We start from the raw sequence: 19,369 nt of genomic DNA, 5'->3' as shown, positions 1-19,369 counted from the left end.
CAGTGTCTGTTTTGTCATGGTTTCACCCCGAGCTCCTAACTGGTATTGGCACATTGGGTGCACTCAATTGACATCAGTTATTTCCATTTCTATTTTTGTTCATGACCCTTTTCTAAAATGGTGGCTCCTCTGGGGCACCTCTGATTAACTGCTGGATGGAAGTCCCAGAGCTGACCAGGTCACCATTGACACCCATCATGGTCAGTCAGTGGTTAAAAAGGAGCCACTGCTCTGCTGCCTGGTCCTCTGCTCTCACACCCACTGTCCCCTGGGCAAGCTCTGGAGGGGAAAGTGACACTGCCACCCCAAGCATAACAGTGCACAACACTCCATCTGCAGAAAGGAGACCCAAACTGCCTGTTCCTCTCAGACCCCAACCAAAGTGGGCAACTCATCCAGAAATTGCTCTCTGTTCACCAACTGCATGCTGAGTACGTCAGGGGCTGGAGGTTCCCAAGGGAGCCCAACACTCAGGCAGCAGATGGCAAAAGTTCAGAGAGATGGAGTCCCAGGGGAGGGAGGAATTAATTCTGAAAACAAAGCTTAGAAAACACTTTCTGGAACTGGTGCATTTGAGCAGGGTCCTATATGAATTTTTAAGACATTTTATGACCTTTGTGTATTGTTCACTCAATCTAGAAGCTTCTTTCCTATCTCTCTCTGCCATCTGTTTCAGTTATCTATTGCTGTATAACAAACAACTTGGTGGCTTAAAACAACCAGCATTTTATTATTGTGCATGAGTCTGTGGGTTGACTGGAATCAGCAGGGCGGTTCTTCTCCTCATGTTGTTGGCAGTTGTCTGGGGGCTCGCCTGGGCTGGAGCATCTGAAATGATGCATTTCCAGGACTGGTGCCTTGGCAAGGATAAAGGAAAGGCTGAGTCCTTCCCTTGTGCCAGGTAGTCTCAGGGACTATTCCCTCTCCACATGGCTCCTTCCCAGCCCCTGTCTAATCCTTTAATCATGTCTGTTTACTGTTACTTGTGCTTTTGTTCATTGTCTACTTCTCTTAGTAAACTGAAAGCCTGGTTTTGTCGCTGTCTGTTCCCTGCTGTATTCTCAGAGCCGACCACAGAGGCTGTACACAGTAGGCACCAATACATATGAGTTCAGTGAAGGCAGAAGTGACCAGTGAGCGCTAGTTACATGGGAAGGTGGAAAAGCAAGTTGAAAACAGCAAGGTCCTACTGAAAAATAGTTATGCACATGTCACTCCAGGACTGGGGGAGGTGACATGAGAGGGAATGGCTCTTTGGACTTCACAGAGTTCTGTAACCTTCCAGTGTTTTACTGTGAGATTGCATTTCTTTTTAATCTTTATTATTTTTATATTTGCAGAAGCAGCACAAATTTGTGATACTATATTCAAACAAAGATGGGTATAAAATACACAGCTGCACCCCTGCCCACCGGTCCTGAATTTCCATGGCCCCTTCATCAGAGCACCCGCAGGCTCTGGGATGAAACCTGATGTCTGGGAGAAACATTTGTCATCAGTCCAGTCACAGCCACAGAGCCAGAGGCAGAGGGTTGGCCAGGGTTGGGGTAGGTGGCAGTGGTGGAGAGCTTGCGGAAGGCTGAGTTATTCCCCCGTTTGGTGAAACTGGAAGTCAAGGCTTCTAGTGTCGCCTGGGGGCAGCGCCTGGTGGCTTCCTCCCTGCCTCGGGATGTCCTACCCCTGGTTACCTCCAACCCAGGATATGGAGACTTTGGGGACAAACAGGCAGAAGAATGAGGCACCCCACCATACAAACCATGCAAAATAAAAGAGATATTAAACTATACATATGCATAGGGAAGGCCCACAAAATTCTGAATTTTCCCATGGTGACATCAGTTACCTTTTTGAAATATTCCATGGATTTGCCGATTATGGACATTTCATAAGAATGTCCATGCAAGAGGTGGCCTTTGGTGTTTGGCTTCCTTGATTTTGCATCAGGTTCTCAAAGTTCATCCATGTTGTTGCATGTGCTTGTCCTTCATTCCTTTCTATGGCCAGATAATTTTCCATGGCATAGGTAGGTCAGTGTGTGGATCCATTCTTCAACTGATGAACATGTAGGTTGCTTTCACTTTTTGGGTATTATAAACAGTGCCGTTAAGAACCTTTGTGTCCACGTTTTGGTGTGGAAGCAGAGCATTTCTCCTGGGTTTTTCTAGGAGTGGAATCTCCGGGTCACATGGTAGCTCTGTCTGGTTAATCGTTTGAAGAACCCGCTAGACTGTTTTCTATTTTCCATTCCTACCAGCAGTGGGGTGGGGGGCGGGGTCCAATTTCCCCGCATCCTCGCCAGCACGTGAGTTTCTCTGGCTTTCTCATCCCAGCCATCCTAGTGGGTGTGAAGCAGTAGCTCATCTTTTTCCTTTGATTTGTGTTTAGTGTTATTCTTTTAAACCAGTTTACCTTGTAATAAAAGCCAGCCCCACACTGTACTCTGCAGAGGATTTTGGAGGCCTGAAAAGGAAGAGGAAGGGGCTCCCAACCCCCTACTCTAACCAGCTGTAGCCCAAGGGGATTAACAGAAAACATATTTTACACTGAACCATCAAAACCCAGGAAGGAAAACAAATGTGAATTCTTCATCCAACTACAGATAGCAGAATCTGCTTTCACTGCCAAAGAAACTAAAGAGAAAAGCAAAGAAAAAAATAGAAACATTTAAAAAAGAAAGGAAACTAAACACAGAGGTTCTTTTATTCTAAGGCCAGGCTTCACTTTAGTATCAGTCAGAAGTGCTTCAAAAAAATACCCATGCCAGCCCCTTCTCCCAAAGACTGGGTTCTGGGCGGGGCCCAGGCAGCATTGCTCTCAGCAGCTCCTGGAGCTCGGTTCTCAGGGGCAGCCAGGGCTGGGAGCCCTGATAACAGGGATTGCTCTGGGGTGGGGCTGCCAGAACTCTTCTCACTCTCATGGTAACGAAGATGCGGCTGTGGCTTCAGGTGGGGTCTGAGAGTCCCGGAGAGGTTGGAGCCCGTGAGCGAGGGGATGCCATTGGTATTGACACAAGTCCAGCGAGATCCCAAGATCCTCAGAGCTGGGGGTGGGGAGGTAGGGAACCTTTCGAGTCTCCCTAGCAATTAACCGGCTCAACACAAAGGGCCCGGAAGCAGGAGAGGGCACTTTCTCTGGGCAGGGGTGACAGGACCATAGTGGCAGGACTGATCCTAATAAAGGCTGGCCCACCTTCAGCTTCCCCCTCAAACCTGGCCCTGAGTGCTTTTTCTACTTCGAGTTCTAGGAGGCACTATAAGGTATTATTATTTCCTTTCTATTAATGAGGAAACAGGATCGGAGAAGGTGAGTGACTTACCCAAGGTCACACAGCTTGTCAGGAAAGAAACTCAGATTCACATTGAGGTCTGTCTGATTCCAAACACTTGAATTATTAACCGTTGCACTAGACCATCCCCTGAGGCAAAGCTAACTCTGCTGGAGTAGGGGCCAAGGTTGAAGATATCTCTATCCTTCCATTCATCCCTCCATCCATCCCTCCCTTTATCCATCTTTCCTCCCTCCCTCCCTTCCTCCATTTCCCCATCCATTTCTCTGTTATCTGTCCATCTATCTCCCATTCACCCTCCTCCATCCATTTCTCTGTTCATCTGTCCATCTATCTCCCATTCACCCTCCTCCATCCATCCATTTCTCCCTTCATGTGTCCATCTATCTCCCATTCACCCTCCTCCATCCATCCGTTTCTCCATTCATCTGTCCATCTAGCTCCCATTCACCCTCCTCCATCCATCCGTTTCTCCATTCATCTGTCCATCTAGCTCCCTGTCCATTCACTCTCCATTCATCCATATATTTATGCACCCCCCTATCCATTCCTCCACCCATCCTTTTTCCCTTTCATCAGTCCCTTTCTCCCTCTCTCCCCGCTTCCTCCCTCCCTCCCTCCCTCCGTCACAAAATTGCATAACTGTTCTCTAGAAAGAGGTCGAGGGGGATAAAATACGCATGTATCTGAAACGGTTGCTACTTCCTCCCCTACTTGACTCTCCCATGACTCCTAACTGATAAATTAAAATGCCTGCCAGGCCTCAGTGAGAGGCACAGTAAGGATCGGTGGGGACTGCAGCAAACTGGAGAGCATGGGTGTGACTGCTGCTGTGAGGAACTCTGGGCCCAGCGCCATCAGAGAAGCTTCCGTTCATGGCGGCTTTTCTCTTTCTGCCATACTCTGTGACCATCCCTCCGTGTTGGTAGATAGACTTCCACAGCATCATTCTTCGTGGCTCCGTGGTCTTTCTCCCTGTGGCCACACCATAATCCAGGTCACTGTCTCCTCCCATGGAGACCCTAGCTGCTAGCTGTTAGAAGGGCAGCTTTGGCATCAGATCCCCTGGGGTTTGGACCCCAGCTCTGCCAGCTGCTCACTGTATGACACTGGGCAATCTCCCTCACTGGCCTGAGCCTCAGTGTCTGCATCTGTAAGGTGGGTTATTGTGTGGATTCGACGAGCCCATGCAGGTGGGTGGTGGGCTCAGGGCCTGGCACAAGCCTGGTGTGAACAAGTGCAGGCCTCTCTGCCCTGCCCACCCTGAGGATGAGGACCACAGCTCCCCACACCCCTGGTTACATTGCAGGCTTTTGCTAAACCTCAGCTTGAGATGCAGGACTGTGGCCTTCACGGGCCACACCCTCCATCTAGGCCTACGGGAGCCAAGCAGCCTTTGGTGACGTTCTGCTCTCCTGTGGCTCAGGAGGGCTGTGCTTGCCCGCTGAGCAGAGGCTATCCACACCTGCACGGGGCGAGCCATCCCAGGGCATGCTGGCCATGGGGAGCAGGGTGCTGCTGCTGCGTGGGACGGTGGGAAGCCTGGACTCAGCCCATCCTCCAGGAACGAGGTTGTCAGGCCCAGGGAGGAGGAAGAGGCAGCCCAGGCTCCTGCCTAGGATGCTCTGAGGCCAGGCCCTTATCCAGAGACAGTTGCTTAGAAAGAAAAAAATGAGAGAACAAGCATGGGATAGAGGTGACAGCTTAGACAGGAGGCCCCGAGGCGGCTTCCAGGGCCACACTGAGTTATTTGAGTTAGGATTAAGGAACAAGAAGAGAGTGCCTCTCCCCCTCTCTCTCTCTCCCCCCTCTCTCAACCCCCCATCTGTCTCCCACTCTCTCTCTCTCTCTCCCCCTGTCTTTCTCTCCCCCGCCCCCCCCCCCCCCCGTCTCTCTCTCTCTCTCTCTCTCTGTCCCTCTGGATCAGACAGGTGGCAGGGCCAGTTCGCCCTGGCCATAGAGGTTGCAGCAAGGAAGTGGGATTTAGTGGCACGCCACAGAGCTGGCACTGTGTGACTGTATGCGCATGCCGGGAAACTGTGTTCTGAGTCACACGGTTGAAGACGGAGTGGGTTCCCACAGACAAGCGCCTGGACCCCAGTCCTACCCTGCCAAAGGCTCAGGCCCCGAAGAGAAACCAGAAAGTGAACAGAAGAGAGGAGCACAGACACCGCCCGCCAGGACTCGGAGCGCCCAGAGCCTGCACACACAGATCAGAGCAAGAGACCAAGCGCCAAGGCCCCTTCGCTAGCTTTTCTTCCTCAGCTGCAAAAAATAGAGAGCTGTGCCAAGAAAAAATAAAAGCCTCCTGTCCTCCTACGACATTCACACCTGGTCTCCTTCCTTCCGCTTCTGTTTATATGCATATGTAGATTATTTTAATAAATTAAAGGAAATAGCCACATTTCTCCCCCCAGCATTAATTTTATAATTTAGAAATAAATATATTTATTTTAATTTCTCTAAAAATGCCCCCATCCCTGGGGCAGGGAACCAGCAGGAGGCACCAGGAACCCTCTAAGTTATTTCTGCTGCACTAGGCTCAGCCGGGCTGCAGGCAGAGGGCGGAGGGCGAGTCACTCCACCGTGATCTCCAGGCCACCGTGCACCCCGATGTGTACACCAGGGCTTGAGGCGGGAGCAGGCAGGGCAACGGGGCTGATAAGCAGAGCTGGGCACTTATCGGCCCCTGCGGGAGGCCCAGAAGGTATCTGGAAAGCCAGGTGCCCACCCTAGGCTGTGCCCTGTGCAACACCCAGCCTCAGGGCATGCTGGGCTGCTGCCCCTGTTATTCTGGCAGCATCTGGAGGCCTCCCAACCTCCTGCCCAGGGGGCTCCTGGTTGGGTGGGTGTTTATGTCTCTGGGGAACAAACACAAGTGTGACTCAGCAGCCGGGGCAGGGATGGGGAGGACGCCCGGCTGGCTTTGGGTGAGGAAGGTGGAGGATGGGTATGTGGCCAGAACCCAGTCCTTGGGGTACAGTGGCGTGTAGCTCCAGGTTCAGGATGCACGGGTCCAACCCCTGGCTCTGCCACTGCTCAGCTCTCTGGCTGTGGACGGGCAGCTAAATCTTCTCAGCCTTGGTTTTCCCATCTGTGAACTGGGCACAGTCAACTTCCCACAGGCTGCTGGGAGGGTTTAGGGAAATAACAGGTGTAAGCCATGGCAGGTCTCCTGTATTCATGCTTCCGGGGCCTTGAGAACAGTTCCAGAGGTTGGAGACTGAGCCAGGAGGGGTTGTCTCGTTGGACTGGCAGCACGTGTCTGGCATCCTCAGCAGCACCCCGAGAAATAGCAGCTGGCCTCCCAGGAATCAGGGGTCTTCTTGCACCCACCTCCATCACTCGGCTTCCCCTGCAGGCAGTGGGGGCTGAGGGCTCCCTGAGGGGCGCCTGCTCCACACTAGGGCTGCAAGGGGCACCTTACCTAACTCAATCCTACAATCCTGGCCACAGCCCTGCGGGGCAGGACCTTGGTTATTGACCCATTTCTAAGTGACGTAACGGTGGCTCAGTCCATCCCCTGAGGTGGCCTGAACATCCAGCCCCTCCCACTGCACCTGTTGGCTCTGCCCGAAGCTGGCCCAGGCTGGGGGTGTGCAGCCCAAAGGAGGCATGGGTGGGGCTTAGGGGACAGGACTGAGCCTTGATCAGGGTGTTCCATTCAAGCTCCAGAGGCCACATAGCCAAAGCCAACAACAGAGGCCTCGGAGGCAGACCAGCCCGGGCCCGAAGCGTGGATGGGTCAGCTACTCCTCACCAGGCCACCTCCCCGCTCTGAGCCCTAGTCTTCCCTTCTGTAAAATTGGACCTTGACTCCACTCCTTGTGGGAGGATGCTAAGAAGGACAGAGCCAGCATGCTGGAGCACATCAGAGGGCACCTCTTGGTGGCCCCAGCCCCAGCTCCCCCGCAAGGACCACAAATGCAAAGGCACTGTGGGCCTCCCGTCCTGCAGGAACATGAGCAGCCATGTCGGATGAGAACTGTTCTCCAAACTCCCAACACTCACTGAGGCAGAAGCTCGAGCTGTCCTCCTGGGACTGCCCCTAAGGAACCAGGCGACCTCAGCCATGTTCAGTGCGCACTCTGAGCATCGATTTTCCCCTGGGTGGAATGAGCATAAGGATAGGCCCAGCTCACCCCACTGGTGTGAAGGTAAAGAGGTAAGACTGGCTTGGTCAATACCAGTCTCCCTAAAGCGCCTTGTGAATGGGACATTACTCTCATGGACTCAAAGCCTTACTGCTGGAAGGACCTGAGGCAGAAACTGCACATTGTCTGCACAAAGACATTCCTGCGTCTTCCTCGTTGGCAGAAGGCTTTCTGTGTTCCAGGTAGCTATGTGACCAGCTAAACACAGACATTCCCCTCCCTTCCTTGCAGTTAAGTATGGCCATGTGACTAAGTCTGGCCAATGAAATGGAAGAGGAATGTTGCCTACAATTTCTGGGAAGGCTCCTGGAGAAGCCTCAACTTGAGACACTCTAGCCTTCCGCTTCCTTTCTTCTGCTGCCTGGACTTGAACATGATGGCCGACGCTCCAGCAGCCATCTTGGTCCCTGAGATCTTAAGAAAGGAAGCCATGCTTTGAAATGGTTCACTGGAATGATGGAAGAGGCCTAAGCCCCTGATGACTGTGGAGCTGTCAGCCAAGCCCTGGACTGCCTGCTTCAGACTTCCTTTACGTGAGAAAAATAAATAAATGATAGGTAGCTAAGAACCCCCCTCATTTTGGATTTTCTATTGCATGTCACTGAACCTAATTCTAAGTCATGCCAGCCCTTTGAGGTTGTACATGTCAAGAGTCTTGGTTGCAAAGGAAAAAAATCAAATCAAATAGGCTTAAGTAAAATGTATTAGCTCTCAAATTTAAAAAGTACAGTGTCTAGCTTCAGGCATAGCTGGATCAAGGGGCCCCAGAGATGTCCCCGAGACCCAGCCTGAGGGTGGTACAGGGGCAGCTCCTCAAGGAAACCCAGGTGCTGTCCCAGGAAAGGAGTGGATGCTGGGCAGGCAGGACCAGTGGGGCCACCCAGGGGTCAGCTCAATGCATGCAGGAGAGAAAGTGAGGTTCAGAGAGGATGGCAACCAGGCAAGCCCCCCATCAGGGCAGAGCGGGCAGAGCAGAGCAAACCAGGGCTTACATGGAGGTGACCTCACCATGGTGTGGCTTCTTCCTGTGGGCTGCAGTGGCTGTGGCTCTCACAGCTTGTCCTAGTCCAGTCCCTCTGCGATTACGCCCTCAGAAGGGAGTGACAGCCCAATGGTCTCAGAGAGGCCCTTTTTCCTCTCTGGGCCTCAGTTTGCTCAACTGGAAAGTGGAGTGAAAATGAGGCTCTGATCACTAAGGGAAGCGCCTCTCACCCGCCACTGCCCCTCCCCAGCAAGAAGTCTGTAAACCAATGCCATGGGACGAGGTGGGGTCTCAGGACCCTCTGGATCCTGCCTGCCTCTCCCAGCCCCCAGCTGGCTCACACAGCAGCCATGTGCCCCAGAAGTCCTGCTCGGCCTCTGCTCCCCAGGCCCAGTCCTGCCCACTTGGAGGGTAACAACTCGGAGGTGGCCCGACCTGTGGGCAAAGCCGGCTAGCAGGGTGACCCCAGCTGCACTGCTGAGGCTCTCTGGGCCTTGTCATCTCCTTGAAGAGGGGAAAGTAGGAGCTTATCCAGGCCTCACAGGACTTGGGCACCCCACTCCTGGGGGCAGTGAGTGCCCAGCCCATGCTGCTGTCCTTGGGCCATCCCAGCTTGGTGTGCAAACCCCAAAGGCAGCAGCTTCAGGAGGTGAACCCAGGAAGCACAGCAGGGGATGGAGGATGCGAGACAGTGCAGAGAAGGGGGAGCCATGGACTCAGGGCACCCCAGAGTGACCACGAGGGCAGCGAGGGAGGAGCGTCTATCCCCTAACTCCCTTGCAGCCTGCTGAGGGCTGCCCCAGGGTGTCAGCTCCCTGGCCTTCCTGCTTGCCTGTGCACTGGCAGAGCCCACGCCAATGTCCAGACAGAAAACCCTCTCAGGCTGGGGGGCTGGCAGTGAGAAGCCTTCCCTTATACCGAAGGACACTGGCGGCCAGTATCTGCCACCAAGCCAGGTGAGCGGCCAGGCCTGGCACCTCCCTCACCTCCCATCCCTTCTCCCTCCGAGCCCTTGGGCCTGGACCTGCTCCACCTCCCTCTCCCCAAAGTCACTGAACCCCCAAAACCATGGCTGCTGCCCCGAGCCAAATGATGGGGGTGGGTCTTGTACTGTCACTCAACACGGGTGTGCGTGTGTCTGGGTGCACATGTATATATCTGTGTGGGTATATGGGGGTGTGCAGGTGTCCGTCTCCACATGTATATATGTGCGTGCACATCCGTGCATGCGTGTTTCCATGTGCATATGTGCATGTGCTGTGAGCCAGGGTGTGTACATGTGTAAGTGTGATGGTGTGTCTGAGAATATCTGAGTGTGTGCCTGTTTCTCTGTGTGCGTGTATCCCTCAATACCATGGGAGTATCTGTGTATGGCACATACATGTTTATGTTTGTGTATCTGTGAATGCATGTCTGTGTGTAGATGTGTATGCAGTTATGTCTGTATCAGTGTGTGTGTGTCTATGAGTGTGTATGGGGGCAGAGATGTGTGTTAATGTGTATATACAGACAAACATACCTGTGCATGCATGTGTGTGTGCATATCTGGCCCTCTGGGCACCAGAGGAACACAGCGGGTAGGACAGAAGGTCCCTGCCTTGGGAGGACATGCATGACCCTCTTGCACAGTAAGGCTCAAGGCCGGGGCTGTCTGGCTGGGCTGAGCCTGCTCATCTGGGCACACCCCGCCACCTGCATCAGGCCCGCACCCTTCAGCTCCAGGCAGGCCCCTCTCACCACATTTCATGGCCGCCCAGGCAACGTGGGCTCCAGCCCTAAGCATCTTTGTCCACTGGTGTGGGATACCTGGAGGGTAACTGACCATCCATGAAAGCATGTGGCACAGCATGTGGCCCAGAGTCAGTGGCCACAGGGGCAGCGCTAGGGTTAGTAGGACCCTCATGGCCGGGGCTGGTGGCCATGCTCTGCATCCCTGCTGCCCTCAGCTGGCCCCTGCTTCCCACTCAGCTCAGGTAACATAGAATTTCTCTCTCCTGGCTTCATCACCGTCCAGTCTTCAATCCTGGGATCCAGATGTTTTCAAGGCCTTGAGACCTGCCTGAAGGTCTGTCCCCAAAGCTGCCAGCAGCTGATAGTGACAGGAAGCAAGCAGGCCACCATTGGCCTTTGCGATAACCCTGGCAGTACCCGCAGTCCCCCTCCATGGCCCCCCGAGTTCTTATCAGCTGCAGCAAGTCTCCTCCTCTGGGCTGGAAGCCCCATGCTGACCTCCCTGAACCCTCATGAGTGTTTGCAAACTTAAGACAGCAGGAGGGAGGGGCCTGGGAAGAAGTGTAGCCCCTACAGGATCTCCATCTCCCCTCCCCGGAAACATGTCAGTTTCCACCCCATGACATTGTGGTGTCTCCCCCAGCAGATGATAAACCCCAAAGGGCAGCCCTGTCTGCTCTATCCTCAGCGCTTTGCGTGTGACCCAGCACACATTTCCTGGGATGACTCAATGAGTGAGCAATTGAAGGAAGGAGTTAATATCCTCACTAGCACCCACACCTTCTCGGTGAAGGGGTGTGATTTCCCTAGTGCTGAGTTCTAGATGCTGGGCCTCTCCAGCCCCAGAGCGAGGCTTCCCTCCCTTCCTAACTCTACACTAAGGGCAGCCGTCCTCGACAGTTGCCATCATCCCCTGAGGAGCCCACACTCAGGGTCCTCTGGTGGCAACTCCTTCTCTTGGGGAACTGTCCTATTCCACAGGGATCTATGTGGTGGGGCTGCCAATCAATCCCACGTCCAGGCCCCTCCCCAGCCACAGCTCCAAGTAACCCAAGCAAAGTCCTCTCCGGGTCTGAGGCTGACAGTGGATGATGCGCAGTGGACAGCACACCAGGCCTCCCCTGCATTAGCGGGTGGGAAGAGGGGCCGCGTCTGCTCGGCTGCGGAGGCTCAGTGGCTCGTGCAGGCCAGGCGCTCTGGCACGGCTGCCCATGAAATTCTGGGCTCCTGAGCCAGGAGGCGGGACATGGGTGATACCCACAGGCACCAGGGGAGCTCTGTGTTGAGAGAGAAAAATTACAGACTGACTTTTTCTTTAAAGAAAACAAGTTTTATTTTTATCATCAGAACATTCTAATAAAAATATTATGATGAGATTAGCTACCTTTATTCTCTGGGCCTTGACTGTCCCAGGCCTGCCCTGGAGCGCCTGCACGCTCAGCTCCCTGAGGTAGGTCCGGAGGGAGACCCCCCCCTGCTGCCCCCCGCCCTTGGCCAGGATACCTCTCACCTTGCGCCCCTCCTTGGACCCATACAGCCCTGGATGCCCCATAGCTGCCCTGCCATGGCTGGCAGAACGGCCTTCTCCCTCCACTAACCCAAAGATAGGCAGGAACGGTCTTGGGCTGGCACACAGCAGGTGGTACGGGGGGAGAGGGAAGAGGTGCCCCCTCCTGCATTCAACCACCCAGCAGGCAGAGCTTACGACCCTGTAGCAAGCTGGCACCACCGTGGTCTAGACCCTGAGTGGCCTGAACCTGTGGGTCACTCCCTTTCCCTTCCATAGTGGTTGGGGAGCTGGGGGGAGGGGGGTGAGGAGGAGCATAAGTGTCACAGTGAGGGGATCCTGAGACAACTCACTGTGCCCCCCAAGCAGGCGGCATCAGACTAGCCCAAGAGGGCCTGTGGGGCCTGCTGTCTGCAGTGCCTGCCCCACCGAGAGGCTCCTGGCCTGCAAGCTGGCAGATACTTTATTATACAGAAACACTGTCGTCGTCCCCGTGGGCGGAACCAACAAAAGCAAGTCTCTCCAAGTCAAAAATAGGTTTTGTATTCTTGGTGGCGGCAGTATCCGCTGAAAAAATAGACTGAACTTCTGAAATTATCTTAAGTAGCAAAACAATTACAAGAAAAAAGTTGTAATTTTCAGTGCTTTGACTGAAAGGAGCCTTTGGCTGGCCAGCCGCCTGACACCAGCGGCCCCTGTGCACCTGGAAGCTCCTCAGGCTTGAGGAAGCCGCCCACACGCCCTGATGGAGAAAATGGGACTCCAGCAGGAGGCTGTGTCCCCTACCTGGGACCGCACTCACAGCTTGCGAGGATCAACTTACAATCAACAGTCCATTCACTTCTTGCTCTCAGGTTCCCTGGAGTCAGGCATCTCTGCAGGGTCCAGGGTGCCAGGGGCTGCAGAGGGTCTGTGACACCCCGGCCAGGTACCAAGGTGGAGACACAAGCCTGAGGTCACCTGGAGTGTGGAGAGGCAGGAGAAGGTGCAAGGAGAGGCTGCTGTGCTGTGCAAGGAAGGTGGGGTTGCATCTTTAAGTAGCTCTCGGTCATGCTTCAAATCCTCCCTCAAAATACCATGGGACCTAGATTTAAACAGAAGCCGTCTCTCTGTGGTCCCAGGGCGCAGGCAGAGTGCCCAGGCGGTCTTCGGAGGCACAGGTGCTGGTGGCACCTCACTGAAGCTCAGCCAGGCTGCCGCCGGCCCATTATGACCTGGCAGCTCTGTCTGCTGTGAAGGTGACAATACCACAGTCCTCAGGGCAGGAACGCCCCTCACTGCATCCTGTCAGGCTGCAGCTGTGGCGCCTGGTACTGCACGAAGGTGGTGCCCGCAGGGGCTGCAGCTGAGAGGGCCTGGGGCACAGCAGCCGGGTAGCTGTAGCCCATGAAGCTGGCAGCCGTGGCTGGCGAGGCGGCGTATGGGTACTGGTCATAGGCAGCTGGTGGGTACTGGGCATAGGCCGGGCTGGCAGGCGTGTATTCAATGTAGGGCGAGGACAGTGATGGGACGGGGGCGGCCGGGATCACCACGCTGGGCTGCACGATGGCTGGTGGGTAAATGTAGTGCGGGGTCAGCCTGTGGGGCCAAGCAGAGCAGATCAGGGCCAGAAATGGGCTCGGGGAATACAGCTGGGCAGACAGCTGGGTGGGTGGCGGGGTACACAATGTGTGCTGCCCCCCACCCTGAGCCTTGAATTTCATCATTTCTGGGCTGATGCTGCAGCCTCAGGACCTCTGTGCTGGCTGTTCCCGCTAACCGCTAACCGCCAGGCTCCCTCCTCCCCTCCACGTCTCCTTTTCAGCAAGGCTCTTCCCAGAGTGCACTCCCCATCCCAGCCCTACACCCCACACCCCCAGGGCTGATGCAGTAACAAAAATCTCGGATGGTTGTTTTCAAATGATCTGAGGATTTGAAGACACGACAGCGACAGCGGAGCATGAGATCAAGTGTGGGGCCCTGTGCTAAGGCCCAGGGTACACGTCTGGGAGTCCAGCCCCGTTCCCCTTCCCTGATCATCTCCCTGACACAACACCTACCAAGTGACACTGCATGCTTTACTCCTGTACACACCTTCTCCCCCCGCCAACACTCGCTCTCACGGGGCTTCCTTTCTGTCCCTGCCAGCACAGACTGTGGCCTGCCGCAGAGCTCTGACTGCGTGAATGCTGGAGCAAAGGAGCGCAATAGTGGTGACCACAGAGATGATGGTGCCACAAGCAGCCCTCGGAAATGTCACACTCTGTACGGTAACTGAGTGCATCACCCCGTCAGCTTGCTCGTCCCATCGTGAGGCCCATTTCACACATGAGGCCAAGTGACTTGGCCAAGGTCCCACAGCTGATGAGGTGGAGGGACCAGGAGTCAGCCGGCCTCAGAGCTGTGCTTTTAACCTACCCAGGCAGGCCACCATGGAAACACATCGAGACCACCACTTCCTGCCTGCTGTAGGCTAGCCACGCACACAGCATGCCAGCCCTCAGCAGGGGGAAACCAGCGGCTAAAGGAGGCAGCTCTCCTGGAATGGGCCTGCTCTGCCAACCAGCTGCTGGATGCCCCGGGGCAACAGCTGAGCCTCAGTTTCCCATCTGAAACAGAACACCCACCTCAGTGTCGTCAGAAGCTGCTGCAGAGCCCAAGGCATGGAGTGGTCCTGCCAGGGCACGGCACTGCACCCCAGGTATCAGTATCTCTCCCGCCTTGCACGCCTGCCTGAGTGATATAGGCCAGGCCCACGGGGAGCGACTTGGAATCTCAGCTTCCTTCCGCACCTGTAAGTGGGGCCCCCACTCAAGGGAAGCAGCTCCAGGGAAAGTACATCTGTCCCTGCATTTTCCTGCACTCGGCAGGGACAGAACTGGGCAGCTTTCTGGAGGGCATTTTGGCAACATGTAGGCCACTGCAAACACAGCCTCCCTCCCCAGAGGCAGGGTCCCCTCAGGGTCAGAGAGGAGCCCTGGCTTCTAGCACAAAGGCAGGTGCACACAGTGGATCCTGCAGCCCCTACAGAACAGTGGGAACCAGGAACACCCAGATGACATGGGTGCCGGGGCCCTGCTCTTCCCACACAAGGGGCAGCAAACACCTGAGGGACACCTGGGTGTTTGCTGCCCCTTGTGTGGGAAGACCCCCAGGGCCTCTTGCTGCCCCACCCCGTCTAGGAAGTGTCTGGGAAGTTCCTCCACTGTGCCACCCTCTCCTCTGCTGTTCACTTTCCCAGGTGGGGCCACTGCAGTGGCTGCTGTAGCCACACCTGCAGCCCACACAGCCCGCCCTCCGCAGCACCTGTCCAGACGCCCCGCAGCTGCGCCTCCTCTCTCCCAGGTTCCAAGCCTCTGCTGTCCACCCTGCATCCTTCATGGGAACAATAACCTTGCATGGAGCCAGGCATGGGTTCAAATCCTGACTCTTGAGCTGTGACACCCTTCTTACCTATCTGCCAGGATGCAGCAGGGATCTGACCACATAGCCCCTGCCCTCGAGAGGCTAAGCTTCTAGGATGGGGAGAGACACCAAAACGCACCAACCCATAAACCAGAGCTGGGGGGACTCCAGGGAAGTCAAGGCAGCAGAGGGCTGTAATGTGTGGACAGCAGATGGGGGAAGAGGCCAGGTGGCTTCCTGAAGGAGTGGATGCCTGCAGAGACCTAATGATGACCTAATGATGGCCGTGGGGGAGTGGCAGTGCGGCTCGACAGTGGAGGCAGGGGCCATTCTGAGCGTCTGAGGAGTGGACGAGGGAAGCCGGCACCCTCTCTGCACAATCCTGCAGTGGCAGTCCCACCACGGGGCGGCTGGCCCACTGACCCCTGGCTTCCACTGCACACCCAGCTCCACACTGGCACCAGTCCACACCCCGCAGCACCTCAATCCCTCGAATCCTCCCCACCTGGGCCCCTGGGACCTGTCAACGCCTCTGCCTGGAGCCCTTGTCCTGGTGAGGCTCCCTGGACCCCACATGGATGCCAGCCTGCCACCTCCCTGTGCTGCCCGACCCTCCACTGGACAGCATGCTCTGTCAAAGGGAGGGCTTTGTCTCATCACCCAGCTTCCTGCCAGGGCCAGGCCTGTGGGAGGCACAGTGCTGACAGAACAAAGGCCCGGTGAGTGGCACAGACCCCACTGAGAAAGATGAGGAGCTCTGGCCAGAGAAGGAAGGGAGCCCTAGCTGGGTCTCAGAGGCCTCCCTCAAAAAGGGGCAAGTGGAGACACGGCAAGGACTGTCTTGGGGCTGTGCCCAGCAGGCTGTCCCTGGCATCACCAGTGCCCCCCACCCAGCTCTCAGAACCTCAAAAATTCCTTAGCTGGAGGCCATGGAAGCTTTGAACCCACTTCTCCAAACATGGGCAGTGGTGCCCCTGCCTCAGACACCTCTCCCCAAGTATTTGCTAAAAAATGTGTATCCCATGCAGACTGCAAAGGCTGATGCAGCCCAGGAACCGGCATGAACAGGTCAGGGCCCTGATCCACAGCTGCCTTCAAGAACTGCTGCCCAGACCAGGGACGTAGAACACAGGGCGTAGGGCTGTGGGACAGCCGGTTCCGGCCACACTCAGCTCCAGGGCTGCTATCACTTTTATCAGGTCCCCGATGCCCCACAATATCGGGGCCACAGCTCTGCCTTGGCCACCAGGGAGCTGCCCCACTCAGGCACATTCAAACACAAGTGTGGATGAGCAATTTCTAGGCTGGGGAGGAAGAGGGCTCTCTGGTTTCCTGACCCTTGGGGACACTGCACATCTGTATCTTTTCATCTTTCTGTATGTAAAGGGCCTGGGATAACTTACAAAGCATTTTCAAGGCCACAGAAAAGATGCTAGTGTTAGCCCATTTCCCAGAGAGGAAATCCGAGGCTCAGAGAAGCTGTGAGCAATTTGCCTCATCGCAGAGCAAGGGAGTGGCACAGTAGGGTCTGCTCTTGGTAGCTGCGCCCTCTAGAACTGGCTAGGGCCCCAGGTTCGGCTCAAAATAAAAGGCAGGCATGGCAGGGGCCACACCTCCAGGTCCCAAGGTGGAGGGAGAACACGGGGGAAGTCAAGGTGGAAGGAGCCACGAAGCCCCCCAGGCAGGAGCTGTGCTCCAGCAGCTTCTCTCCCTCCTTGGGCTGCGCCTTGCCCTGCACTTGTCTGAGTTACCAAACAGGTTTCAAAACTTCCAAGGCCCAGTTTCCTCATCTGCAAGTTGGTCCCACAGAGGCTGACCTCCAGATCACTGTGCGGCCCTAGAGGCACCACCAGAACAGCGATTCCCAACCAGGACAACTGTGCCCCCAAGGGTCGCTGGACAATGCCTAGGGACAGTCCTAGCTGTCACAACAGACAACCAGGAACATGGGGTGAGGGTGCTGCTGACATCAGGGGTGGAGGCCAGGGCTGCTGACTGCTTCCTACAATGCCCAGGGTGCCCCCACAACAAAGTGAAACCTTGCTAAAGGTCCGCAGTGCCAAGGATGAGACGCCCGACAGCGGAGCATCAGAGACCATGGGGGAGGGGCGAAGACAAGGAATCTTCACTGCTGCTCTGACTGCCAAAGTGCCCATGCTGGGGGGGGGGCCGTGCAAAGGAGGCAGGTGGGGACTAAGAGAGGCAGAGAGGGGCGCACACACCCATGAAGCCACACACCCATGGGGGAACCTGCTGAGTGGTCAGGTGAGAAAGAAAAATGCAGCCTAACCACAGCCGGTGCTGTCCAAGGGCAGCCCTGCCCCGGCCGCAGGCCCAAGACTCCACTTCCTGGCAGTGCAGAGTGGGGGTGTGCACCAAGCAGGTTCCTCAGAACCCCCACCCCCACTCCAGGCTCAGAAAGCCTCTGCACGCAAAGGCACGGCCTGGTAGCCCCACACCACCGCATCCACCAAGCCTCAGCAACAACGTGTCCCCGGCAGAAGCTCACCTGTTAGGGCACGTGCCAGTCTGGCCCTGGCAGGACTCGCCTGCCCTCCCCACCCCAGTGAAGAGTCCACCAGGCCACCCAGCACTGCCCTGCCCACACCATCTGACAGGGAGCACCCCTGCTTCCATCCTTCAATTCCCCGATCCTCCTCCTCCATCACCAACCCTCCAGGCCCAGCCTCCCTCCACCACCATCACGACAGGCCCACGCCACTGCACCCACCTCCCATCCCCGAATCCTTCACCCAACAGCGGCCAGAGCTGTCTTAAAAACATCAAGCCCCGTCACCCCAGGACCAGAAACCTCCAGCTGCCTCAGAAAACACAAACTGCTCCCTCATGGCTTCCTGCATGATCAGGCCTCACTTACCTCTTCTAACTCATTTCTGCCCGCATGTGCCCACCCTGGCCATACTCCCGCTGTTCCCAGATTCAACTCCTTCTTCGCACCACAGGGCCTTCCCACCTGCTGCTCTTGCTTCTTCCCACAGCTCAACGGTCACCCCTGGGGGCCCCACCTGAGCTGAGGCTTGATTTCCTTGTGATCGGAAGCCCCCAGGTCATCCACCTCAAACAGTATCTTCCCTGAAAGGGCAGGGTCTCGGCCACATCCCCAGTGCCCCTGCACAGCATGTGCCCAGTGCTGAGAGCCTGAGGCAGGCTGGGCTGTGCAGGCAGCTGCAAAGAGCCCCCTCGGAGTGGCTGCTGCTTCCCAGGCCAAGTCCCTGCCCCGAGAAGGCAGAGAAAGCAGCTCAGACTTGAGCAGCCAGGGCTGGGCAAGCTGGAGGGACAGGTGGGCATGGCTCCACCCAGCAAGTCACAACTAGACAGGCGCAGTCTGCCAGTCTCTGCTCCCACCAGGTGCCTGGTGCCCTGGGTGTCCTCATGGCTGCCTCTGGGGAACCACAGGCCCCAGGGGGCTGCTGTGAGGATGTCATGCTCTGTGCACCCCGGGGACCTCAGCAGCATCGCCACCTCCGCGGGCCGATGGATCTCTCTTCCTCTCTGAGGATCAGAGGCCCTCCCTCTCCTAGGATTTTCAGCAGCAGGTCAGGGGGCTGCAGCCAAGGACCTTTGATGAGCAAAACACACCAGCCGGCCAGGGCGGTGAGGTAGGAACCTGAAGATCGGGGACCCAGTGCCCTTCAGGACCCCTCCTGTCTGGCCAGGGCCCGCCGGCCTCTGCATGAACGCAGCACTAGAAGCCACTCTGGAATCAGCCTCTGTAGGGCCTCACAGTAGAGGCAGGAGCCTCCTTTCCTTCAAGTTTTCCTACAGCTTCCGGCCCCAGAGTGACCAGGCGCCTGTGCCTTCTCATCCTCTGCAGAAAACTTCTGTCCTCCTGCCAAGACCCCAGAGAAGGAAGGGTCTTGCACCAGTCAAAGGCGGATTTGATCCAGAGAATGAATCCCATCACTTGTGAAAAGTCCAGGCAGAGCGAAGGAAGAACCCACAGGAAGTGGTGGGGCAGACCCCCCAACATGCCACCCAAGCCCCTTTATGATGCTGGACACTGGGCGCAGGACCTAGCTGGGGTCAGGGGTGTTTGCAGAAGGACGACTCGGGTTCTCTGCTTCCCTCCAGTGATGGAGCCTGGGCAACACTAAACCCCCAAATCATGAGCCACTGAAACTGGCCACCATTAGGGCTGAAAAGGCCAGGCCATCCCAGGAGGGCTCGGCACGCAGGACCTGGCTCTGCCACAGCCCAGAAGAGGACAGGGGGACCGGGAGCCTAGTCCAGACTGGAAAGCTGAGGTGCCTGCCTCCCTTCCATTCACACGTGGCTCAGGCAGCATCTGCACCCCGACACACCCA

The 19,369-nt window shown here is 56.1% G+C and overlaps 1 protein-coding gene across 4 annotated transcripts in view; it reads right to left on the bottom strand.

Moving 5' to 3' along the window:
* Window positions 1–19,369, bottom strand: part of RBM38 (RNA binding motif protein 38) — a 52,269-nt gene that overhangs the window by 23,972 nt on the left and 8,928 nt on the right. For 3 of the 4 annotated variants that reach the window (XM_008996160.4, XM_002747709.6, XM_008996161.4), the window contains one exon: window positions 11,462–13,238. The exons of the other annotated variant lie outside the window; for it this stretch is intronic. In XM_008996160.4, the coding sequence (XP_008994408.1) occupies window positions 12,935–13,238 (304 nt within the window). In that variant the 3' untranslated portion in view covers window positions 11,462–12,934. Of the gene's footprint in view, window positions 1–11,461; window positions 13,239–19,369 lie in introns of those variants that run through there. 4 annotated transcript variants of the gene reach the window in all.

Source organism: Callithrix jacchus, chromosome 5, assembly GCF_049354715.1.
Source record: "Callithrix jacchus isolate 240 chromosome 5, calJac240_pri, whole genome shotgun sequence".
Classification (NCBI taxonomy): Eukaryota; Metazoa; Chordata; class Mammalia; order Primates; family Cebidae; genus Callithrix; species Callithrix jacchus.
The sequence above is the reverse complement of the archived record's forward strand: the minus strand, read 5'-3'. Positions and strand labels throughout refer to the sequence as shown.